Source organism: Leptidea sinapis, chromosome 30, assembly GCF_905404315.1.
Source record: "Leptidea sinapis chromosome 30, ilLepSina1.1, whole genome shotgun sequence".
NCBI classification, from domain to species: domain Eukaryota; kingdom Metazoa; phylum Arthropoda; class Insecta; order Lepidoptera; family Pieridae; genus Leptidea; species Leptidea sinapis.
This window is the reverse complement of record NC_066294.1, coordinates 9,821,205-9,848,953: the sequence shown is the minus strand read 5'-3', so window position 1 is coordinate 9,848,953 and position 27,749 is coordinate 9,821,205. Positions and strand designations below refer to the sequence as shown.

The 27,749-nt window shown below is 35.0% G+C and overlaps 1 protein-coding gene across 1 annotated transcript; it reads left to right on the top strand.

The window, feature by feature from the left end:
* The first annotated feature begins 9,178 nt into the window (after nt 1-9,178).
* On the top strand, nt 9,179-27,331 carry LOC126973805 (gamma-aminobutyric acid receptor alpha-like). The gene is made up of 6 exons (XM_050821146.1): nt 9,179-9,441; nt 9,967-10,034; nt 11,130-11,350; nt 18,734-18,816; nt 21,175-21,309; nt 27,102-27,331. The coding sequence occupies exons 1-6, from the start codon at nt 9,291-9,293 to the stop codon at nt 27,128-27,130; spliced, it is 687 nt and encodes a 228-aa protein (XP_050677103.1). The 5' UTR covers nt 9,179-9,290; the 3' UTR covers nt 27,131-27,331.
* Nucleotides 27,332-27,749: the final 418 nt, after the last annotated feature.

The following is a 27,749-nucleotide window of genomic DNA, read 5'->3' as shown; positions in this document are numbered from 1 at the left end:
CAAATAGGCGACGTTGAGGTATCCATAATCTAGCCGGAATTCTGTGCAAAGGAGCCTCCCATTTGTTCGCTGCTGAGGAAATCACTCAGAAAACAGTGGTTTCGTAAGTATTGAACTTACAAAATTAAACTATTTTTTTACAAAGCTTATCCATTCATTAATTTATTAATTGTTAAAAATTTTAAGACATTCGAATAACACCAAACTACTAGTTTTTAATGCCTTGTTTAGATTGTTGGTTAGTAATTGTAAATAAAGTATCGATAAACTAGAATTGTGGGGTATGCCCTATTTACGCCTTTATTTATTTTCGCCATTTTATTTAAGTATTTGTAATTTGTTATTCAGTTTAACGCGAGCTTTCGGAATGTGTGTCCGATGTCTGGAGTGTCCAAGCGAGTGCTTTACGCAGCCCGCGATTGTTGCAAGTTTTTGTTGAAAAACATAAAGTTGTAAATATTAATTTAACTTTCTTAAAGTTCAAGTGAAATGTTTCAATCAATTTTCATTTCTTCGCTAGGTCGCTCCTCGGGGTCAAAGTACGTAGTCTAAACAGACTGTTTTCTTTTTTCTAATTCAATTTTGATAATTAGTTTCTTTGAAAATTTCTTTTTTATAATTTAGGGATCTTAATTTAATTATTAATTTTACTATACTTCTGTGGACCAGTATGACTTGTATTTTCATTTATTTCATATATTTGCAAACCATACTTCCCTGTACTTCCACAAATAATTCAAGAGCAAAATTTGCCAAATCGATCCAGCCGTTCTCGAGTTTTAGCGAGACTAACGAACAGCAATTCATTTTTGTATATATAGATTTCCACGAAGTTTTTTTTTAATCTTTCGAGTTCTGCGCTAAGCAACATTCGTTTTTAAATAATGTAGACTCTATATTATTATGTAGACAATAAAATAATGGTAATTAACATGGTATGTAAGAGAATTCGGAAATATTTATATAGAAAAAATGAGAAGAGATAAATAGACGATGCAGTTAATAATCAACTTTGATTAAAATTTCAATGTTTGGGTAAACAATCAAATACTTTCGTTATAGAATCCCTTTTTATAAGTTGTTTTCGCTTTGCGTAATGCTACGTTCTTTAAATGACACGAAATAGTATAAGAGTAGTATTTCTAAGCTCTGTACAGTTTGCCCTATAAATTAATTAAATTGTACTCGCATTTGGTCGTATCTTTTTCACTTTGCTGTCTTAAGTTTTATCACAGAGTAGGGATGGATAGTTACTATGTTTTAGTGAAAGATATTTTTTGTGTAAGAAATGAAAAGAAATGGTAATCTTACCATTTCTTTTCATTTCTATCTAGAACCTGTTAGAATTTTGTGTACACAACTAGTTTTTAATAACTAAAAACTTGGTTGTCTGTATAGTCGGTTTAGGGACGATAATTTTACGTGATAATTCCTTATGGAAACTTTTTTCTACGATTGTTTATATGAGTCATAATAATTATCAAAGAACACGATGCGTCGCAAGCCGAACGCTTAGGCCGGCCTTGCCACTCTATCGGTTGTTCCGCTCTCTATCGCTTGTTCCGCTCTCTATCGCTTGTTCCGCTCTCTATCGCTTGTTCCGCTCTCTATCGCTTGTTCCGCTCTCTATCGCTTGTTCCGCTCTCTATCGCTTGTTCCGCTCTCTATCGCTTGTTCCGCTCTCTATCGCTTGTTCCGCTCTCTATCGCTTGTTCCGCTCTCTATCGCTTGTTCCGCTCTCTATCGCTTGTTCCGCTCTCTATCGCTTGTTCCGCTCTCTATCGCTTGTTCCGCTCTCTATCGCTTGTTCCGATCTCTATCGCTTGTTACGCTCTCTATCGCTTGTTCCGCTCTCTATCGCTTGTTCCGCTCTCTATCGCTTCTTCCACTCTCTATCGCTTGTTCCGCTCTCTATCGCTTGTTCCGCTCTCTATCGCTTGTTCCGTTCTCTATCGCTTGTTCCGCTCTCTATCGCTTGTTCCGCTCTCTATGGCTTGTTCCGCTCTCTATCGCTTGTTCCGTTCTCTATCGCTTGTTACGCTCTCTATCGCTTGTTCCGCTCTCTATCGCTTGTTCCGCTCTCTATCGCTTGTTACGCTCTCTATCGCTTGTTCCGCTCTCTATCGCTTCTTCCGCTCTCTATCGCTTCTTCCGCTCTCTATCGCTTGTTACGCTCTCTATCGCTTGTTCCGCTCTCTATCGCTTGTTCCGCTCTCTATCGCTTGTTCCGCTATCTATCGCTTGTTCCACTCTCTATCGCTTGTTCCGCTCTCTATCGCTTGTTCCGCTCTCTATCGCTTGTTCGCCTCTCTACCGCATGTCTCACTCTCCATCGCTTGGTCCGCTCTCTCTCTCTCTCTCTAGCACGCTCGGCTCAGACGGAACGTGACACTTATTCGTGCGTGCAGCCGGCGTTCATCGATTTATAAGACTTTATCACGTTAAAAAAAGGTTGAGTGAGTTATAATGAATAAGAATAAGTAAAAGAATTATCACATATTCAATTAAAAAAATAAGTGTCATTTTTAGGATGGTAAAAGTCCTTTTAATATTATGTCTAATTTAAGTTTACCTAGGACTCATTTTAAGGCAAGTAGTTTTTGAGTTTATCGCGAATAGACAGACAGACGCAGCGAAGGACTTTGTTTTATAATATGTAGTGATTACCTATGTACCAATATTTATCCAACCACATAGATGGCGAAGAGTGTATAGCGCGGGGCACGGATATTTCTCTTTTCATGGGATAATTTATGACACTGTTTTTTTTAAATGTGTATTTGTAAATGGTACCTCATAAACCCGTTTTATTTGTAATATTTAATACAACGGTGTATTTTCTTCACTGGGTATATATCTAATATATAAAATTCTCATGTCGCGGTGTTTGTAGTTAAACTCCTTCGAAACGGCTTGACCGATTCTCATGAAATTTTGAGTGCATATTGGGTCCCTCTATCCCCCTAAATGTTAAGGGTGGTCCATGCAAAATTTTTTTTTTTCATTTTTTTGACATTTGTTTAAAAATTTGTTTGATTGTGAGTCAACATTTAAAAATACATACAACTTTACCCATCTACGATCAACAGTTACTTTTGTATCGCGATTTTAATATCGGCAATACAACGTTTGCTGGGTCAACTAGTTTTCTTATAAATAAATATTCCATTAATACAAACAATAAAATGTCGGCCTGTTTTCGTATGGGTTAAAATTTTGTTAAGGTTAAAAGTTTAAATTATGTTTTAATGTGCGTGAATTTCACACTGTTATAAATACAGGGATTCTTCAAAAGACTTGGTCGTCCTTGGGTCATAAAAGGTTGATAAAATGAATTTGATATTTTCAGCAGAAACCCTCGAGGACTCTTAAAACCTTAAGTAGGTTCTCGATGCCATCAAGGACTTTGCGAAAAAATACATTTTTCCATTTCATTCAAGTTACACTTAGAACAACCTCAAAACAAAAAACATTCTAAGAAGGTTTATATATTTAAAATTTTAAGGCTTTTATATTTAAATTTTAGATTTCGATTATTCAGTGAAAATGTTTGAATACGTTTATTTTTCCGGGTATATTATAACTAGCCAGTGAGTGTACGTGAACAGATATTTAACTAAGTGTTATGGAGATATTGCCAAAAATCTCATTTAAATCGGTTCAGCCGTTTCTAAGATAAGCGTGTACAAAGAAATAAACAAAATTCAAAGAACTACTTTTTTGACCTCTGTTAAATTACATCTAGAAATTTTTTTTTTTCAGACACGCCACGCCTTCGAATTTATTGTAAATGTATATGTAGAAATTATAATTCTATTTATAAAATACAGATTGTGGATAGTCTTCGCTAAACAAATTTAAACTGTGTGCGTGTAATTAAGACTACTTTTTATTTTACAAAATAAATATTACTTAAATATCTGTCCCGATGTTACTTATTTTACTATAAAAATTCTCCTCTGGATGTAAAGTCTTAATTTTTAAAAGATACAATATCTTTCTTTCATACACGTAAGACACAGTCACGTCACCAGTGGGAGGCTCCTTTGCACAGGATGCCGGCTAGATTATGGTTACGGTGCCTATTTCTGACGTGAAGCAGTAATGTGTAAGCAATATTGTGTTTCACTCTGAAGGGGTGCCGTAGTTAGGGAAATTACTGGGCAAATGAGACTTAACAACTTATGTCTCAAGGTGACAAGCGCAATTGTAGTCTCGCTCAGAATTTTTGGGTTTTCCAAGAATCCTGAGCGTCATTGCATTGTAATGGGCAGGAGGTATCAATTATCAGCAGCTGAACGTCCTGTTCGTCGACGTATTGTCTGCCTTATATAAAAAAAATGTGAGTAAAATTGTGCGTACGTATCAATCAAAATCATATTAGGTATATAATTTAATAAATTAATAATAGATGAACGAAATATTTGAGGTAATGTAATAAAAGTTTCACTGTAAAAGTTCCAAATACCATTAGTGGTCTTCTACATTAGTAAAGCTTCACCAAATCATATTTATAATACACAAATGTTTAATTTTTAAAGAGTAAAAGACAATTTGGAATCCAATTTGTAAGATATATATAACCTATAAGAAAACTGCCGAAAACCTTAAGTGGAGGAAATATGCATCACTCGGTGATGGATACATATTTGTTCCCTTTGGGGTGGAGACGATGGGTTCTTGGGGTTCATCGGCACAAAAACTCATAAAAGAGCTATCCAGGCGTCTAACCGATTTAACAGGTGACCCAAGATCTGGTACGTACCTCTGTCAAAGGATAAGTTTGGCCATACAAAGAGGTAACGTTGCCAGCTTCATGGGCACCTTACCTGTCGATAGCGATCTTAATGATATTTTCTATTTGTAATTAATTAATTTTATTAGATTATTTAAGTTTTATTTTTTTTATTTTTATATAAATAGCGTTATTTATTATTAAGTCATATTATTATTAATATAATATTATTTATTGCAATATTACATTTATAATTATATCTATAAGAAAATTTAAAATCAGTCCATAATTAGCGGAGTTCTGATGTAAAATAAATTAAAAACATGCACTTGAAAAAGAACAAATTGTTATTTTAAAAATAACAAATGGTATAGATTTGAAAGAGCGACAACTCAAGTCAATTTCCTAATATGCAAATATTGGGTAGGTTATGAACTGTAAAGTAGATCCTGTAGATGGAGCCACAACCAGAGAGTTGAACAAGACATAGGTACCAAGATTTACGAACTATGCATACTCGAATGGATGGCTCAGTTGGTAAGAGCGCTCGGATGGAACTCGAGAGGGTTCAAGTCCCGCATCGTTCATAAATTTTGGTAACAAATTTAATTTATAGAACATATACTTGGCTTGATATCCTTCTTACGAAAACGAAATATATAATTTACCGTGCCAAATGTTGATGCAAGTGTTTTGTTAAATGGAGACGCGATAAAACCGGTGGAATCTGCTATATTTCTTGGCATTACTCTGGATTCCAAATTACAATGGGGCCCCCAATATGAAGGATTGGCGAACAGACTTAGTTCTACAGCATACGCGGTTAAAAGATTAGACAATTAACTGACATAGATACGGCGCGACTAGAATACTTTAGTTATTTCCATAGTATTATGTCCTATAGTATATTGAAATGGGGCAACGCAGCCGATATTAATACAATATTTGTTCTGCAGAAGAGCTAAGCTAAAGAATCATTGAGAGCAAAATTCAAAGAAATTAACATCTTGAGTGTTGCCTCTCAATATATTCTTGATAATGTTATGTATGTTCATAAGTATAATGGCACATAAGTGAATTTGCTAGAAACTGTCATACCCATAATAACACCAGGAACAGACATAAGCTTATAATGCCTACTACTCGGCTAAGTCAAGTTAGTAAGTCTTTTGTAGGGCGATGTATATGTTTTTACAACAACTCAGCGGGCTTTTTTTTTTCATTAAAGAAATATGTTAACAAAGTAATATTGTACAATTGTTAAACTTATTATTTAATAGACTGAAGGCGGTCGCTCCATGCCCAATCTGTGCTATCATTAGGAATGTCATATATGTGATAGTAACCTTTACCACACAAACGTTTTTTTAACAATTCTTTTGAATAGCGTATTTTTTTTGTTTTAACATTTTCTGCCGTCTTGTTGTAAAAGCATATACTTATTAGCATATACAAAAGACTTACTCGACTTAGCCAAGTAGTAGGCATTATAAGTTTATGTCTGTTCCCGGTATTAACACACTAATTATTAAGGTTATTAATTAACAATTAGCAGGTCATAACTAGTCTGGTGCGCGACCCAAATTCCTCCATTGTCATTACAATTGTACAGTTCAATTAAAAAACGGCAGAAAAATTAAAAAAAGGGCATTAAATAAATCTGAGGTCATTCCCGCTTTGCTAGAAAACAAGCATACCGCGAAATCTAAATCTTAATATATATAAATTACGTGACACGTTGTTTGTCCGCGATGGACTCCTAAACTAATGAACGGATTATAATGGGGACTACTTCATGGAGTTCAGTTTTGTCCAACTTGAGAGATAGGATAGTTTTTATTTCGATTTGGGACCCATAATTATTTTTATTTTCAATATTTGCTTTGTATGGACATATTTTCTTTGAGAGAATTTAGTGACGCACGGTTTGACATTTCCACTGTGAAACAATTTCCCTATAACAACAGGGAGCATTTCTTACGAAATAATTCTTAATTTTTTAAAATATTATTGGCAAATTCTTATAAAACAGTATTTTTTTTATTATCTACAGAACAACGTCTGTCGGGTCAGCTAGTAATAATATAAATTAAAATATTCACTTCCTACACTAATATAATCAATTTGATCTCTCTATAAATTCTTCCAATCAATAATTTGGGCAATGAAACGTTGCTATTTTTTCTAAGAATATGTTTTTGCGTGCCCCCGTAGAGAGGTGACATTACAGGAAGTGTTTGGCATAATCTAAAACAAAAAGGCCAACCCATGGACCGCTGCCAGGACTTATGTGTCCAAATTGTATTTTCATTGAATGAAAAACTACTTTTAAAAAAACCGACTTCGAAAACTAAAAAGTATACAATAACTTAATAAAAATTTAATTTAATACACATCTTATGCAAACCTTTAACTTTAATATTACTTAAATACTATTGTTAATATGTACTACCAATTGATAGGTTTTAAGTCGGTGCCAAGCCCTAAACAAAATAAAAATTAATATCATAAACAGTTTACTTACTGTAATTATTAAGGACGTCTGCCCGTGCGTGTCTGCCCGCATGGGTTGTTTTGTTCTAGACGAAGGTATCCCGCTCAATGTTACGCATGGCGAGTGTAGGTAGCTACTATTACATTTGGCCCGGCACCGACTTTAAACCTATCAATATGTAGCACATACACATAACAGTATTTTATTAATATTAAAGGTAAAGGTTTGCATAAGATGTGTACTAAACTAAATTATTATTAAGTTACTGTATACTTTTTAGTTTTGGAATCGGTTTTTTAAAACGTATTTTTTTGTGTTAGTTAATAATAATAATAGATAATAAAAATGAATGAAAACTCCTAAAAAACCGTACACAAACTACAATTAAATCATCAACGTAAACAAAAATTTTCATGAAAAATGTTCACAAAATGAAAACTATGTAATTTTTTTATGGGACTAAATGGCATCAATTGCGCATCGAACTGAAGAAGAATGTCATATACACGAATAGAGGAGGAAAACACGTGGCACAAAATTCTTTGATTCCAATCGGAAATATATATTTTACTAGCTGACTCGACAGACGTTGTTCTGTAGATAATAAAAAAAAATACTGTTTTATAGGAATTAGCCAATAATATTTCAAAACATCAAGAATTATTTCGTAAAAAATGCTCCCTCTTCTTATAATGAAATTGTTTCACAGCGGAACTGTCAAACCGTGCGTCACTAAATTCTCTCATAGAAAAAAATTCCATACAAAACAAATATTGAAAATAAAAATAATTATGGGTCCCAAATCGAAATAAAAACTATCCCATCTCTCAAGTTGGACCAAACTGCACTCCATGAAGTAATCCCCATTAAAATCCGTTCATTAGTTTAGGAGTCCATCGCGGACAAACAACGTGTCACGTAATTTATATATATTTTATTACAAGTCAAGACAATCAAAGACTTAACGCGAAGGCGTCACTATTCACTCACTATTTCCTATTGCTGAAACTGTCACTCTACAACTGAAATTCTCATTAAATATGTAAAAACGAAAATGAGATTGAGATAATTCTGTAGTAATCAGCTTCAGGAAACACGACGGATGACAAGCCGATAAAGTCATAGAAGTTTGATTGATAGATATCTGAACTTTACTGCGTGAATTTGTTTCAGATGAACACCGAAATCGATGAGATATTGTAGCTATTATATTTAGCGGAGGAAATATGCATCTCTCGGTGATGAAATCATATTTGTTGGGGGAAAGAGGATATAAATACTATGTAATAAGAGACGGGACTGCCTAAGTACAAATTTAAATTTAGGTTAGAATGAAACGTGCAGTGGGATTTGACATAAGTTTGAAATAGTTATTACAATATGGCCACGAAGTGTAATCAATGTAGAAAGCGGACAGTTGCTTAAAACGTTTTGGATTTCGGCTATCTCCGGTTTTTATCATGATTATATTCGTCATCTGTCAATCTAACAATGACTGCACGTTTGAAACAATCGAGTGAATCGCTTTTTTCTTAGAGAGTATCGCTAGGCTGCCTTTAGGGTGGAGTCAATAGGTCTTTGGGGATCTTCGGGACCTAACTCATAACAGAGTTATCGAGGCATTTGTCTGCGGTAGGGATTTTATTTGTTTAGGAAAACAAATAATATTACATAACATAAATAGGTTTAAGTAGTATTAGCATTCACAGTTTTCGCATATAAGATGCAGATGTAGTTGCGGAACGGAAACCGCGAAGGCGCGGGTTCGAATCCCGCATCGTTCATAAATAATGGTTACAAATTTAATTAAATTAATCCCAGAAGTGAGTGCTATTACTATAAAAATAACGAATCGATTAAAATTTTATCTTTCACAGCACTATACAAGTAGAAGCGAAGGGAGCGATCTACCTAACAACTAAAAATGGAACATTTCCAATATCTCTAACATCGCTCAAGTCTCTCGGTACAGAACATGATATTGCAAAAAACTTCGCACAAAACGATACACAAGATCCAGACGATGTCAACAATACCCTCTGGCATGACGTCACCGAAGAAATGTTATTCTCAAATAACTACAATGGCTCATACGATGATTGGAAAATGAAGAAGCGAAGTATTAATGACGCTGTCTCGAGGAATATTACTGTGGTGTTGGAGAATCTATTAAAGAATTATGAAAAGTCGCAGTTGCCAACGCATGGAAAAGGTTTGAGCTATTTATCATTTTTACATAAAATATTATACATCTACCTCCTTATTCATAATAGTCTGCTAACTTAAAGCATTGCTAATTCTCATTCGGTCTTCTTCTATTGACCTAAGTCAGAATGAGAAAAAACACTCCTAAGCGGCTGTTTATAGTTAGCGGACCATTATGAATAAGGGGGGTAATATTTTAGATTTGCTTCAACGAAACGAAATATAGTAAAGTGGCAATGAACATCGCTAAAGATAAGAAACAGATTTTTATTTTATTGTATCACGTCATTAGACCATAAGCTGGCGTCGAATATCGTGTGGTCATTTCAAAAGTCATCAAAATTTAAAAAGACATTAAACTAAATCTTATATCATGAACACTAAAATCTAGTTTACTTTTATATTATATAATTTTACTAGTAAAGAATTTGTAATTTGAAATATAGTTATTTTAGTAATAATATATTTATTATTATTGTATTATCTCATTGAGTGTGTGATGAATGAACTCATACTTCCTGTTATGCTTTAGGTTATCCGACAGTAGTTCAAACAAACATTTTAATCCGCAGTATGGGACCAGTCTCTGAACTTGATATGGTGAGTATAAAAAAACTTTAATTTTTAATATTAAAATTTCTGCATGTGGGTTTATGGGGCGAAAAACCGATCAAACCTTGGCAAATCTTTCCCAGAGTAGCAAACATCGGATTTGCTACTCTGAGAAACAACTTGCAAGGGACAGTCATACTCTAAGCCCTAGACAGAGCTAGGATTCGTTGTGGTAATGAAGGAAAAGCTTCCTCCTGCCCCCGCCGTCTGCGTTCGTACCGACTCATTGAATTGCAAATCGGTACCCGTATTTGGGCGTCTCACACAGAATTACACAATTAGCTACACGCGTTTGGTATTCTTTATATTTATATTATATCTTTGGATGGTCCTTTGCACAGGATGCCGGCTAGATTATGGGTACCACAACGGGGCCTATTTCTACCGTGAAGCAGTAATGTGTAAACATTATCGTGTTTCGGTCTGAAGGGCGCCGTAGCTAGTGAAATTACTGGGCAAATGAGACTTAACATCTTATGTCTCAAGGTGACGAGCGCAATAGTAGTGCCGCTTAGAATTTTTGGGATTTTCAACAATCCTGACACTGCATTGTAATGGGCAGGGCGTATAAATTACCATCTGCTGAACATCTCTTATTATCATTAAAAAAAAACAATAACTCAATGTTGTTGGGTCATAATTATTAGTTGGAGTAAAAGCGTGGTTTAATTTTTAAATTAAATTTTTAATAAAATAGATATACACACCTCAAACCAAATTTAAATTAACGTCTATTGAAGTTGTTATAAAAAAAACTTTATTTCACTCCGACTAATGGAATTACTATGAAAATTTTCAGTCAAATGTAGTCTATTTTTAAGATTTTTGTTATTATTGTTATTAATGCGTCTAGATGGAGCCTCTTGCTGCTAGACAACCGATGAAAACAGGCTAGGTTTTTTTAGTTTAGTGACAAGATATGTCCTGCCAGTCTTACAATCGCAGTTTATATGTTAGCGTGCATTGCTCAAAATAGAGGCTAACAGTTGACCTCAATTTTTTTCAACGTTTTAACAGCTGTCATAGTCTATCTAGACGTATAAATGATCTTAGGAATTTTGTATAACAATTCATGTGTTTTAGGATTATTCAATGGATTGCTACTTTCGTCAGTATTGGCGTGACGCACGACTATCGTTCCTCGGCCCCATACGCTCTCTGTCACTCTCAATCAAAATGCTGGAGAGGATCTGGCGACCTGACACCTACTTTTATAATGGAAAGCATTCATATGTCCACACAATTACGGTGCCTAACAAATTGCTGCGGATAAGCCAACATGGTGATATTCTTTACTCAATGAGGTAAGTTTAACATATTATACAGGGTGTATACGTTAAGCGTGACCAGGCAATATTAATAATAATAATAATAAGCCTTTTATTGATTCCAACAATCTCCTAATACATAATATTATCTTAATGCTATGCGTATAATATAAAATGTACGTTATTGGAACCCCACTCTGGGTATAGGCCTCCTCCAGCTTACTCAATGTATCCCTCTTCAGTGCTTTACCTCTCCATTCTTTTCCTGCCATTTTTATTATTTCATCTACCCATCTATTCCTTGGGCGACCTCTTTTTTTTTGCCAGATGGTCCTTCCCAAATTGTCGTTTCAACTGTCCATCTTTTGTCCATGAATCTCGCCACATGACCTGCCCAGCGATACTTTTGTGTTACAGCGTACTCAAGAGCATCTATCAGTTCTGTCCTTTTCCTAATGCTGTCGCTTCTAATCATTTGAAATTTTCTGATTTTCAACATACTCCTTTGCATCGATTTTTGGCAGGTCGCTATCGCGGTAGTTTTTATTTTTGTATAGTATGTCACCGTTTGACAGCCGAATGTGAGAGTCGATAGAGTGCAGGCGTCCATAACAATATTTTTGAGATGCAGAGGGAATGACCCTTTTAAAATTTCTTTTGACCAGGTGATTATTCAGTAACTATTACAGATATCAAAAAACATTGAACTGATATCGAAAAAACGTTACCTAATCAATAAAATAACATAAATAACTTTTAAAAATCTGATGAGAAGTATCCAACATTTTGAAATAAGACACTCCCATATATTTAACATGGAATTTTGAAGAATACAAAACTAAATTTATATACGGATATATAATATATGTTTTTAGCCAAGGGTGGTCAATGTAATTTAATTAAAAACCCACCATACCACCAAACCTGATCGTCGGTCCATCTTGTCAGGCACCAACACTGCGTCTTCCGGTACGTGGTCGCCATTCGAGGACTTTACTGCCCCAACGGCCATCTGTCCGTCGAACTATGTGCCCTGCCCACTGCCACTTCAGTTTCACAATCATTTGGGCTATGTCAGTGACTTTGGTTCCCCTACGGATCTCCTCATTTCTGATTCTATCTCGCAGGGAAACTCCGAGTATAGCTCTCTCCATTGCCCTCTGAGCGACCATGAGCTTTTTATGAAAAGCCCAAGGTTAGCGACCACGTCTGCGTACCGTAAGTTATCACTGGCAAAACTGGTTGAAAACAATTTATTTCGGAAGAAATACTTTACCACACATTCAAACAAAATAAATCAATGATAACAAAATATATAAGCTTCATCTGAAATACAAAGCTGGAGTCTACTCAGTTATAGTTGTGTCCGTACTTTAATGAGCCCAATTTTGATTTTCCGGAAAGGGAATTGAGTTTTAATCATGTAGAAAAACAAATGTTGGACAGGGTGTATCTAGGCGTGCATGTTACAACCAGATCGTGGAAGTTCATGTCAAAGATACCAAGAATGAAACAGAGCGTGTTGGAAAGGATTCACGCGGCAATAAGCCAGGGGAATTTAATATGGTCACTGTTGCTTTCAACAGGTCGGATTTTCTTGGACTGAAAATCAGTGTTGAAATCTTTGGAGATGTCAAATGTTGTGAGTTGAGTTGGTGTTGATCGAGTAGTGTGTGTTTCACTATGATTCACACTTTAACGTTTATTTTATAATCATCTCACCTGGAAGCTTGACAAAGGCCTCCACTAAAGATAGTCATGACGATCGCTTCTGTGCTGCCCTCATCCAACCTATTCCGGCGATCTTGACCAGATCCTAGGTAATCTTAGGGCCCTCGAACACTGCGTCTTCGAGTACTTGGCCACCATTCGAGGAATTTACCCTGTGCCCTGCCCACTGCCACTTCAGTTCCCCAATGAACTGGGCTATGTCAGTGACTTTGGTTCTCCTACGGATCTCCTCATTTCTGATAGCCCTATCTTTTGCCCTTTGAGCCACCATGAGCTTCCTCATAAGGCCCATAGTTAGCGACCACGTCTGCGTTCCGTATGTCATCACTGGCAACACACACTGGTTAAAAACCTTATTTTACAATACCTAATAAGTATTTTTTTCTTGTTAGTCAAATCCCTTCAAGATTTTCCAATGATTGATTTAAATTATGTATCACATTTTTTACTTTGTCTGTGCCTACCGTACCACCGGAAGTGCAAGCGATCGGTTAGCAAAGTTTCATAGCAAACAAATTAATAGTACCTACAATGTGTAGGTTGCGCCTTAAAATTTACAAACCCACATTAATTTTTATATATTAGAATGGTATTTCCTTATAAAATGCGAGATCCGTGGCTGTATTAATCAAATTTAAATTAAAGTTCAAATATTTTTATTCAAAATAGGATTCAAAATCATTTATTGAACGTCAAAAACTAACACCCATTCAAAATAGAGTGCCTCACACATGAGAAGAACAGGCACAAGAAATTGGGCGCAATAAACATTTATAATTAAAGAGCCTGAGGGTATTCGCTTGATTCCCAGTCTGTGGTATCATTAAGAAAATCGTTTATGCTAAAGTAAACTTTCCCACACCAACGTTTTAAAACCATTCCTTAAAATTTCGAAACGCAATTGTTTTGTAAATTTTCTAGGATCATATTGTAAATGCCTAATAAAAGACTTACCGTCTTAACCGAGTTGTAGGCATAACAAGTTTATGTTTGTACCTCGTGTTAACATTATGATTGTCACTGTTAATGTGCTTATGAACATATAGAACATTATCAAGGTTATATGTTCTCAAACTCCCCCAGCCCTTTGGAAGACAGGCTTGATTAATAATTATAGTATGTGTTTGCGTGTCTGGTGTATAAGTGATTTGCAAGTACCACTTTCCTTCACATTTAAAAACTCTACAAAAAAACATTAGCTGTAGAATTCTCTACTAATTTAAAAATTAATATTTCATCGTTAAATATAAATTGTAGATAAATTCAATTGAATTCAGACAACAAAGAAAAAAATTACTTTACGATAAAGGCCCTGTCGCTCAAAAGAAAGTTACAAAGTTAAATTAAAAATTGAATAATTGTCTCATGGTCGGATGTTCATTAATTTCATCGTCGCTATCAACAAAGTCCATGATTTTAATTGGCAGAATGAAAAATGCGACGGATCAGCTTACAAGGAGTGAATATTTAGAAGTATAATGTCTTTTTATTCTATAACTATATACATTAAAAAGTAAAAGACATTTCCACACAAATTGTCTGATTTATAAAAACCAGTGTGTGCTTATTTGTTTTATACTATTATAGTAATAACATTTACAGTGATACAGCGTGAAGACACAGTAGCGATATTATTTTTATGTACATAAGGGATGAGACGAGCAGGACGTTCAGCTGATGGTAATTGATACGCTGTGCCGCTCAAGATGATTCAAAAACCCAAAAACTCTGAGCGAATTTACTTGTAGTACAAGTGCGCTCGTCCCCTTGAGACACAACATGTCAAGTCTCATTTGCCCAGTAATTTCATTAGTTACGGCAGACCCTTCAGACCGAAACACAGTAATGGTAACACATTAACTAACACTGCTTCACGGTAGAAATAGGCGCCCATTGTGGTACCCATAATCTAGACAGCATCCGGTGCAAAGGAGCCTCCCACTAGTAATTTAACCGTATTTATAAAAGCAAAATATTAAAAAAAAAAAAAAACAATTTTTCATAATAACATTTCGGAACAACCAATAAATGTAATCTAGTAGCCGCCAGTGCACCACGCTTTTTTGTTTTTTTTTTTTAATATGTGTATATAATCTAAGTAATTGTTAAGTACTATGTATGTCGTACACAGAGTTCAATAAAAATATTATAAGGAGACTTAGTCTACTTTTATTATTTCCCATTATCATTCAAATTTTCCAAGTATAAAATTTAGATTGAAACAAAACAAAAACCTTATACCCTTAATGGAATATAATTTCAAAAATATACGCTACGCTATGCCGTAGCCGTTCAGACTCGTAGGTGAGTATCACCAAAAGGGTGATTAGAATTTTTTTTTCTTAATATTTAATAATTTGTTTGTTTAAAAATTTTAAAATTTCAATTATTATTTACTTCAATTAACCGACTTCAAAAAAGGAGGAGGTTCTCAATTCGTCGGTATGTTTTTTTTTTATTTGATACCTCAGAACTTTCGACTGAGTGAACCGATTTCGATTCGAAAGCTGGTGATTCCCGTGTGGTCCCATTGCAATTTGGTCCAGATCTGACAATGGCATCCATGAGAAAACCATCAAAAGTCTTAAAATTGCTATAAGTATGTGCGTGACAAATTTACGAATAACTCAATATCGCACCAACTGATTTCGATGATTCTTTTTTAATAGAAAGTATATACTACAAACATAGTTTGGTGAGAGTTTGGTTAGGTTCTCATTATTGGATCCATGACAAAGTATCGGAAGTCTTCAATTCTTAGGAGCAAATTAACGATACTCAGCCGAATCTTTTTTATGCTATCCGGATATTTGGTCACCTACCGTAACATTATAAGGTCAAGTTACTGTCAATATGTTATATGATGATCAATGGAACTCCTTGACGACTTACAGTAATAGTGCGATCTGTGGCAGAATTTAAAACTGTCTGTTATCAAATTGCAATGAGCTTACGTTCATTACTGCATTGCAAAATTTAGTAGAGCTACACATATTGTATAAAAATTCGCAATTATTTTATACTTTTTAGTGCATATTATTTTATCTACTGTTTTCGAATAGTGCTTTTAGAGTCAGTTTAGTTAGTTTTAGGTTGTTTTTTGGAAATATTTTTTTTTTGTATTTTTTTTTATGATTACAGTTAAATAGTACTAACCGTGTGTTCATTTAATGTTCTATGTAGCGCTACGCTAGTAAAATTTATTATTTTTAATTTTTGACTATTTTTTCTTTTGACTTTACTCAAACGAGCCTTACATAGCTGTCTGATGTATGATTATTTAAAATTATATGCGTATATACGCATTAGGACCGCCGATGAACACACGCAAAGCTTTCAGCTATTTCCAACATTTTTACCGTAGAACAACATTGTGTGGTTTTATGAAACCACCGTAAAAGTGAACCTTTTTTTCACATTATAGACACTTAACTAAAAGTTTTGAAATTATATTCCATTAAGGGTATAAAAATCGCTTTATCAATCTTAATTTTATACTTGGAAAATTAGAATGATAATGGGAAATAATAAAAGTAGACTAAGTCTCCTTATAATATTTTTATTGAACTCTGTGTCAGGGAGAGTACGACATACATAATACTTAACAGTTACTTAGATTATATACACATATTAAAAAAAAAAAAAAAAAAAAAAAAAAAAAAAAAAAAAAAAAAAAAGCGTGGAGTACTGGCACAAATGAGTAATAGTCTATACACTACACGGTCAGCTGCTGCGAACTATAGGCGCCACCCGACAGTCACGTGACATGCAACACACAGACGAAAAAGTTTGAGACGATGTAATAAAAGTTTCACTTTAATTTTTTTTTTAAATATAATGCTGATGAAATAACATTTTCCAACTATTGAAACAATGAACCAGTTAAGTATACCTTGCCCTAGCCCCGTTTATTCTAATTACTTAAATCATAATTTAGAGCCACGTTTGCGTACAGCCCTGATTAGCCAACAACAATTTCCCGGCGTCTGTACCTTCTTTTCACTCGGGTATTTTCCGCATCGACTGGTATTTAGGTATTCGCAGCAGCAAAGTTGACAAAGATTATTTTTTGTTTTCTTAGCTTCGTAAATCATTGCTTTGGTCAGAAAATGAACTATAGTTTAAAATAGGCCCATAAATTAAATTATTTGTTTAAGTAACACATCTTTATTTATAAAATCTTCGGGTCAATTTATTTTTCCGCATCCTAAACTACTGAACCGATTAAAACCAATTTTGCACACTGTGTGTAGTTTGATCCAAGTTGAGAGATAGGATAGTTTTTTTTTCTATTCGTGACTCTTAATATTTTTAAATTTCCAATTTTATTTCTGTATGAATAATTCTATGAGAAAAATTTTTGACGCGTAGTTTGACAGTGTCATTATTTCTACTGTGTCATTATTTCATTACAAGTACGAAGAATGTTTTGCAATATGCAAGAATATTTTTGATGCCTGGGAGGAATTGCAGAATGCATTTGGCATCTTCTGTGATTTATCTAACAGGGAATAACGAAATAAATAATTGAACTTTTACAAATTTCGTAATTACACAAAATATTTTAAATTCTGTACGCGCATTTGTTTCAAGTCATTGAAAATGAACGTGTGCTTCCATCATTATATTTATATTTTTTTTCTTGGATTAGTAGTTTTATGTGCAATTTTAAAAATACATTCATAAGTATAGTCGAAGCTGTCTCCCGATTCTGCCATATTTCTCTGGCTCCTTTACTCTTTTGTAAACTTAACTTACACATCATTTTCTTTAACCCCGCTTTGCTGTTTAATTATACAGTTTTTAATCTATCTTTCATTTTACTCGAGCCCTTTGGGTCTTGGTGGAATCAAGAAGTTACTTCAACACGTCCACTGCTGGACAAAGGCCTTGACTATCGGTCCTGCACTGCCCTTATCCAACCTTTTCTTGCCAGATCCGTGATCTTGACCAGATCGTCGGTCCATCTTGTGATCACCAACCCTACGTCTTCCGGTGCGTGGTCGCCATTGGACGACTTTACTGCCCCAACGGCGATCTATCTGTTGAGCTATGAGCTATGTGCCCTACCCACTGCCACCTTAGTTTCGCAACCATCTGGGCTATGTCAGTAACTTTGGCTCTCCAACAGATCTCCTCATTACTGATTCGATATCGCAGGCAAACTCCGAACTCCTATCGATTGCGCTCTGAGCGAAAATGAGCTTTCCCATAAGGCCCAAAGTTAGTATGTCAACACCGGCAACACACACTGCTTAAAAACCTTCAGACACTGTGGTATTTATCTTCTCGTCCAAAAATACCATAGTAAATAAATATTTGTTTGTTATTCAAGATCCCAGAATTTTGAAACAGATGTTTTTTTTTACATTTGTACAAAATCCGTCTATTTTGAAATAAAGAATTATCAAAACACATTTGTCTGCAAAGCCAAAGGTTGGTTACTTATACTATTAACTTTAACACTATACCTTTGCAATGAGATTTTTACATAAAATAAATATTATATAACGACGTACTTAAATATTGATATGTATCAACAAAAAAAAATCACCTTAAATTTCTTGCGACCTTTCCTTTCAATGCCCGTTTTCTTCTTTTTCAATTTACGTGGTTTATATAGGTGATATGTTTGTGATTTTTTTTTTGGAATTTATATAAATTATCCTTAACGTTTGTGTTTTTTAGATTAACAATAAAAGCCAAATGTCCAATGGAGCTGCGTAATTTCCCAATGGATCGTCAGTCATGTCCGCTCATCCTCGGAAGCTGTAAGTACATTCAAACTTTATCGATTCGGTAATCGCTTACGAACGGCTGAAGCTATCGGAGCATGGGAAAATCGCTTACGAGTACCTTGCTAATTCAGAAAATACATTCACGAAATATAATGGACGAGAATAATTGTATAAGTCTGTGGCTACATATACATGACAGCTTCATCATATTACTAAGGTTTACAATAACATAATGAAGGTGATAATTATAATTATACCATTAATAGTTCTTTTTTATGCAATAGTGGAACAAGAGGATGTGCCTGATGGTAAAATTGATCACCTCCTAGTTAGTTCTCATAGGGCTGATTTCATCATTGAAATAGACCGCGTTTAGAACACTGAGGTAAGTATTCAATTGCATTACATTTCACCAATACAAACTAATCGAAGTTATAAACTTCGGGATTACATGCCGATCGCCAAATTTTTGACGATTAACGTACTATCGATGACAGTTATGACAGTTGTTTGAGACATTTTTTTTTCGATATTTAAATTTGGGTTACGTGAACGCACAATATATTGGTGAAATCGCATTAAGGTTTTCGCTTGATTTTTATTCTTAATTAAATTTATCATTACCAACTCAAATCATGCTAGCAATCCAGACAAATTTTCGTGGTTTTTGGTTTGCTGTTATATGAATGTAAATTTGTTATAAATAAATTTATTTATAAAAAAAAAAAAAACAATTTAAATAAACTCACTTTGAAATGTCAATGGTGAAATCCGGGCTTAGGAACACCTGAGGAATAACAGGCGCGTCACTGTCCTTAAAGGTGGTTGTGGATGTGTTCAGTTTAGATACCTAAACTGAATCACTAAAATTCGTACCATGAAGTGCCTTTTACTGAATGGCGCTTGGATCGCTTATGAAGAATGAACGAAATAAATTTGTCTGTGGTCCGCGGTGTGAGAAAGAGATGATGCTCTACAGTCGTTGCATAAGTTAGTGTCTCTTACTCGAACCATATGCGTTGCGTTTCGAAACCTAAGATGATATGATTTTAGCAGTTTTTTTGCGTAGAAAATACTAAAAATACATTTTAAAATTGCGCGTCAAATTATAAACCATTAAGCCCTTTTTTGTACTTATTAAATAATAGTAATATAAATAAATATAGTTCTTTGAATTACAAATTAAATGTTTTTCGTAAAAATAACGAGTTATGAACGCACCTCCATTGATGTTTGGTTTGACAGGAGCACAGAGTAAATTTTTTTAATTCGTTCTTGCGAACAGGCTATAGTCCGGACCCTTACTGCCTCGTCTTAAGTATTTTCATTTTTGGTATTTATTTTCAGTATTTTGTTTTACAAAAAAGTCCGCTAAAGTATTCTCATCTCATCTTTCATCAATAAAATTTCCTTTTCTGTATGTTTTCACTATTTCTTAAAAGTTATTAACAACACGGTTCACTTTCCTCTAAAGAAGTAGGAATTTTTTTCGAATCGCTCGGTTGAAGTATTACCTCATGGTACGAATGAATGAACGAACTCAATCAATTTGCGATTCAATTGACATCATTTTTGACATTCAATTGACATCATTTTTGACATTCAATTGACATCATTGCGATTTAATCATTTGATTTGACGTCAACCTAAATTAGATAGCTCTAATCACGTCGTGGTAGGTACGAAAAAAAGGTTGTCAATTGAATTGCAATAAGAGTTCATGGTAGGCCCGCAGAACTATTAATAACCTTGTTAGATAAAGACGCAGGATAAAGGTATGAATACCCACAATAGTTATAAGATATTGTGTTTAATTCTATGCTTTCATTAGATGCTATGTTAAACTTGATCCCTGCATTTAAAGTTTCACTTTACACACAGTTGTGTTATTTATTTATCCGCTTAAATTTGTAAACAAAACATGTGTTATAATTTTTTGTGTGAAATATCGCATTAGATTTGCTTTAATATATTTGTAAAAACGTAGGTAGACCAAAAACTTGTAGAAATTGATAGACTTTAAATTTAACTAAGGTAATGTTTTACCCATATTATCTGTGGTATTACCCTATGCTTGGTGGTTTTTTGATGAAAAAACGAAAGGTCATTTGCACATTATCTAGAGGGAATATTTAAATAAAACACTTTTAAAAGGATTAAAACGCGTATAATTGTAACTATGTCCCCCTCAAAACTTGCTCTGAACATAATAAAAATGCAATATTTATGCAAAAACTAAACTTAAAACAGTTACAATTACACGTGTTTTAATCCTTTAAAAAGTGTTATATTATAATGTTTAACACTCGCGTTCGTAAAAGAAATTACTAGATCCCATATAAAAAATAATATATTTCACAAATTATTCAACTTATTTAATTTTTTCTGTAGATGCGTATTCGAACCAGCAACTCGTCTACCAATGGCAGAACTCGGAGAGCGTCAACTTCGTTCCTGGCATGACTTTATCGCAGTTCGACCTCATAAGTTTTCCGTACAGGAACTTTACATTCACGAGACGAGAAGGTGGGTCGTTATAACTTTCGATTGCTTTTCTATATCTATGTGTGTTTCTTTTGTATTCAAATATCCGGACGACCGAGCCTTGCTCGGATTTTTAAGAATGTACAAAACTTGAATAAAAAAACAACTAATAGGACATCTGTATTCGAACCGGGGTCTTCTGCTTTCCGGATCACCCAATGTCCCATCTGAGCTGTTATAGTCTTGTATATGGTGGCGAAATTTACCTTTGTATTCTAATGTTATTGTAGCTGTTTCTCATTTAAACACGGATAAAACTACATTTTTTTAAATTGAAACCTAGCTAGATCGATTTCTCGAAAATCGTTGGAGCCGTTTCCGAGATTTAGAATATATATAATATACAAGAATTGCTCGTTTAAAGATATAAGATTTGTGCAGTGTTCATTTCGTAGTACGGACATGGCATAAAAGGCATCTATTTCTTCAAAATTGATTCCTTTACAATAATTGTTTTTGATGTCATTTCTAATATTATACTAGATACTACTACCGATTCGGAAACAAATGGCGCTCTGAGAGAGAAGAAGCGGCCCAAGAAACTCTCCCAGAATACTTTTTTTGCGTCCTCTTCAATGAAATATACAATATTGTACTGTCATGACGTATCTCGATCGCTTAGTGTCCGAGTTTCAACCTTATTGCGCTCCCATAAGAGTTTTGACATCGCACATGACGTTATTCATGATTGTGATATATAAAATATGACATTTCCGGAAATATTAATATATTGTTTAGTAATCAACAATGACAGCGCCATTTTTTTAGTTGTTGTGTTTTCGTGTACTTTATATCACGGGTGTCATATCAACAAAAAGGTTGAACTATGAGATATTTCAATACCCAAGTATTACGAAAAATACACTTGCCTAGCTGGATGCCGCCATTCCAATTTATTGTTCTGCTTTCCTTGCTGTTTATTTTGTACAACGAAGACTGTGTGGAATGATACTTGTAGAAAAATGTTGGTAAGTGAACTTATATTTATCCTTACAATAGGAACTATTTTTTTAAATATTAATCGCAACTACGACTAGTTAGGCTTCCAGTGCCTACCGCGCTGGAAAACCAATGCACGCCCCTCCTGGTGTCTGTATAGTAATACGTCGCATGACATACGACAACCTCTTACATACCACAGTCTCTTCTTCAACTATGATCGCCTGGTACTAAAACACTGTATAATGCTTCCTATCTCATTTTCTCCGGCGATAAATCTTATGAATGTCTGCGTCTTTTTACCGTCGCGCTTTTTCTTTTCATCAACTTTCAAACCACAACGATGCTTAAGAAGTTTTCAGTTCAAAAATATCACCGTTTGTTTCAATCCTTTAAAAAGTTATTATTATTAACACGCGTACTTAACTCAAACAAAATAACATTGGTGCTATTAAGATAGACAATAGCTAACAGTAATATATCAAGAAGGAACTTTATTATACGTATTCCAAATAATAAGTGTCGACTAACAGATGTATAAATGAGAGAAAATTGTTCTCGTAATTGAAGCCGTCTTCGGTTATTGCCTCTCCTAGATAAATACGAAAGATTTGTGTGTTTGCCGACATATCGAGATGGGACGAAATCACTCATTACACAGAAGCAAGAAATAGGAAATGATGAGAATGTGAATATTATTTGAGATTATACTGCTCTGTCAAGAAAGTACCGGGAAAAGATCAATAATACACAATGTTTTCTGTTATTAGCCCAAATTTATTTTATTACCTTCAAATTATGCTCCTTTAGAACCGATACACTTACGTCAACGAATAATCCAATCATCAAAACATTTTTTAAACGCTGTTTCCGGAATTGAGTTCAGTTCTCGCTGCGAATTCTCCTTTATGTCTTATACCGATTGAAAACGGGTTTCACGAATTGGTAATTTGAGTTTAGAAAAAAGAAGAAAGTCAGCTGGAGTCATATCTGGTGAATATGGTCGTTGCTCGATGGTATTTGCTTAGTATTTGGTCAAAACTTCGTTCACAATGATGGCCTTGTGTGAAGGCGCTTTATCGTTGTGCAAAATCCAGGGATTTTCTTTCCACATATAATAACATATAAAAGGCCAGCCTTTTTCGTCGAAATTGCTCTCTTAAATGCCACTCTACGCTCAAATAATATTCTTTATTTACCATTTGACTTTCCGGAATTCTGAGTGCACAACACCGCGATAGCAAAAAAAAATAGTCACTATGACTTGACTTTTAATCGACTTTGGCGTAGTTTTTTCGGTTTCAGTTTAGTTGGAAATCGCCACTCCGAAACTTGTTGACTAATTTGCGTATCAAACTCGTAAACCCAAGTTTCATCACCAGTAACAATGCGTTTCATGAATGTTGGTTCGGAATTGACTCGTTCTAGCATGTCCTCAGCGACTCTCATGCGATTGAATTTTTGGAGAAAATTCAGGTCTTTTGGGACTAACCGAGCGGCAAGATGTACCTAAATGATTAGTTAAAATGTTACGGATTGACTATTCATGACGGAGATACAGGGAGTTCGGCGGCAATCTCTCTTTGAATGAGGATTTTTAGTCAATATTTCCTTCACCTTTGCAATGTTGACTTCAGTTGCAGACGTTGATGGCCTACCAGAGGGAGGCAAATCTACCATCACATTCCGAACGCTTTGAACCACTCATAAGCAGGTGTTTTTGATAAATTCGATTCATCGTTAACCTTCTGTAACATTTTCTCCGAACACGAAATTCCATTGGCGATGCAAAATTTAAGACACACTCTTTGTAAGATGTTTTGTCCATTATGAAATCGCAATTCATACTAGATATGATATAACTAAAAACAGCACTGTCTTTAGTATAAATAACAGATGCTACTCAAACTCCGCGCCAATATGGGAAACTGTTGTGACAATCAAACACCACCAAAAAAAATTTAATTTGGAACCATAAACACATGATCCATTCCATGCGATGAAAAGTGGATTCTTAACGATAACCGTAAGCGAAAATTGCAATGGCTGACCCAAGGTCAAACGCCGAAACAGTGTCCTAAAGCCAAGCGTACCAATAAAAGGTAATGGTAACTGTTTAGTGGTCTCAGCTTGGTGTGTTATTCACTTTATCTTTCTCCGATCTGGTCAAGCAATAACGGCAGATGTCTACTGTGCCGAACTCCGAACAATGATAGCAAAACTAGCAGTGAAACAGCCCTGACTCATGATTATCGAATCATGAGTCACCATTATTGCTCCATGATAACGCGAGACCTCATACAGCACGAAAAACCTTTTTTTACTCTAGAGGAACTGCAATTAGAAACCATTCGTCACCCTCCGTATTCAACAGACCTTGCTTTAGTGGACTACCATCTTTTTCGTGATTTGGACAATTTCCTACGTGATAAAAAGTTTTCTTCTCAGGAGGCAGTACAAAATGCTTTCACACAGTTTGTCGTACCTAGATCACCACAGTTCTATCGCAAAGGCATAAATGACCTTCCTATTAGATGGCAGAAATGTATAGATAATAAATAATAATTGTAATTATTTTGATTAAATAAATATGTAAAATTAAAAAATACATCATGACGTACGTTATTTTACTGTGGGGTTATGCTGCAAGAGAGCTGTTTGTGCTATATATCAGCTTGGTTATAGACAGTCTCTCAAAAGAAATTTTTTAATAAATAAATATAATTACTGTTCATTGTCAGTACATTTATCAAAATTTGATATACCTACGTTCACAAGAATCGTCACCTTTTATGCTCTTAATAGTGATTTTCATTATTATAACACTAGAAATAATGGATTGCTTGTAACTAATTCTAGTAGGCTTCATAAGATACATAATACCTTTGAGGGTAAATGTATACACTTTTTATTAAAGTCCCAGTTACAGTTCAGGCATTATCTATAAAACAAAATTAATGTTTTATTAAAATATGGCTCTGTCGTAAATCGTACTACAGCTCAGCTTTACCTTAGTGATCGTGCAGCCTGAGACTAGATAACGATTATTTTATAGCAATAACATTGGCAAAAATAATGCTGGGGGAGTTTCTTGCGCCACTTCTTTTCTCTCAGAGCGCTATTTGTTTCCGAAGCGGTGATAGTGTTAGACGTGACATCAAAAAGAATTCTAAAGGAGTCAATTTTGAGACAGTAAATGCATTTTATGCCTTTAACAAATAAATTAGTAATGTAAAGTACGTAACTGACTACATTTCATTGATAGAATATCAATCTGCATAAATACGAAATCGTTTCCACTAATCGCGTTACTGGTGGGCGCGTGTTATCCGCTAAGCTCTAATGTGCATCCGGGGATTGCGTAATTTCCTCCGACATAATTTTCTCATCCGTTATTTTATAATAACGATTCTATTTTTGGATTAAAAGATCTACTGCCAACTTGGGGAGAGTTAGGCTTAGAAATATTAAATTTTAGAATAGTTTGTTTTTATGATAGAGGAGGACAAACGAGCGTGCTGATGTTAAGTGATCACCGCCGACCACATTCTCTTCCAACATCATAGGAATCACAGGAGCGTGTACGCGCTTTGCTTTAAGGTAGCCGTCCTGGAAACACCGCACAAGGGAACTCATTTCACAGCTTGGTAGTACTTAGAAGATAGCTAGCTCCCTTAAAACCGCACTGTGGAGGAACGCCACACATCCAAAATATGATATCCTTTAATATGGTGGGGTAGATATCCTTATTTGTGGTACGTCGTGCGAAAGTGGAATTCGGCGGCTAAATGCGGTAAAAGACACACAATGAAGCGACGTCTCTACGGAACGCCAAGTGATCCAGCCGTTCACAGAGGGGTTAAATTGGACAATGTTCATTGTTCCTATATATACGGCATATCGAGTGCTGTCGTCTACATAGCAATGCATGTTGGAGGCGTCCAACATATCATTGATATGCATAAACAGTGTAGGAGATAGCACAGAGCCTTAAGGATCTCCAGCGTTATAAACTCTCAGGAAGCCCAAATGATGGAAGTTTTAGAGAGAAGCGCCTTGTGCCATACACGATCAAAGGCCTTTGATATATCTAGGCTATCTGCTGACGGCCTTATCCCTTGCTTTCAATAGCCACCACCCATCTATGTGTTAGGTATACCAGAAGATCAAATGGCAAAAGCCGTACTGTCAGTAGTTGATCAACTGCTGGTCCTCTAGGTGTAGCGAGTGCTGGCGGTTAATTATGCTCTCCATTATTTTGAAGAGCAGGATGTACACTTACTTTCTACTAACGCTGTTTCAACGACCTAATGTGTATCATAGTCCCAACACTCAGGTTTTTCGTGTTTGTCCAATTTGATGCCATTCGATGACTACTTGCAGTGAGCGAAGATCTGACTGGACTCCCTTGACTCAGCGGTGTCTTGAACGTCCTATAAGTCAACTATCGCTAGATCAACCAAGGAAGGCTTTTTTGACAACTTCTTCCTCGCATCCTTCCGAGAAGAAAAATTGTGGATTTGTACTATAACACTAAAGTAACCAAATTTTTAAGTTTGTCTTAGGTAACATTAAAAATGGAAAAAATATACACAAATTATTATCCTACTCATTTGTGAAGTCGATACATGTCATAGACCTACAATATACTAGCGTATAGACAATAAATTCGCGTAAGAGAGAAGAACATCTCTAACGAAGATACAGCAAGAGAAGACGAATCTAATGTAACTGTCACCAATTTTGATTAACGCCTGGAATTAGCTTGTTAGATTTTTGTGAAACTTTTTTAAGGAAAAAAAATATTTTTTTAAGATAATTAATCATATTTATAGAAAGTCGCATATTTGGGGCACGTGCTTAGGCACGAGAGCTACAAACTCCTACAACTCATCATGATGGGAAAAGTTGCCGGAAGAAGAGGCGTAGGTCGCCGAAAAAAGTCTTGGCTGCGCAACATCCGAGAGTGGACTGGCATCGCGAGTGCGGCAGAACTATTTTTCTTCGCGAAGGACAAACAATTGAAACTACAAAGCTGACCGCCAACCTTCGCTAGTCGGAGAGGCACGCGAAGAAGAAGAAGAAGAAGATAAATCATAAGATCATATTATAACGTGTCCACTATAGTAAAAATAATAAAAAGAATTCAATTGCAATACTTATTTTAATTTTGAAGCTTTTAGCAAAATGTCACTATATCTCGTACAACTCTGAAAGAGCGGCGTCATTCACAGCACGAATCTATCATAAATCACGTTTTTTTGTTTACAATAACCAAGCTTGTTTATCTTGCAACCCGTAATATAAACCGCATAATGATATCTCGAGTATTATGCACAAAAAGACATTTATTTTCTCAAAATTGATTCCTTAAGAATTCTTTTTGATGTCATTTCTAATGTACTAGATACTTCTACCGCTTCGGAAACAAATGGCGCTCTGAGAAAGAAGCGGCGCAAGAAACACTCCCAGCATTCTTCTTT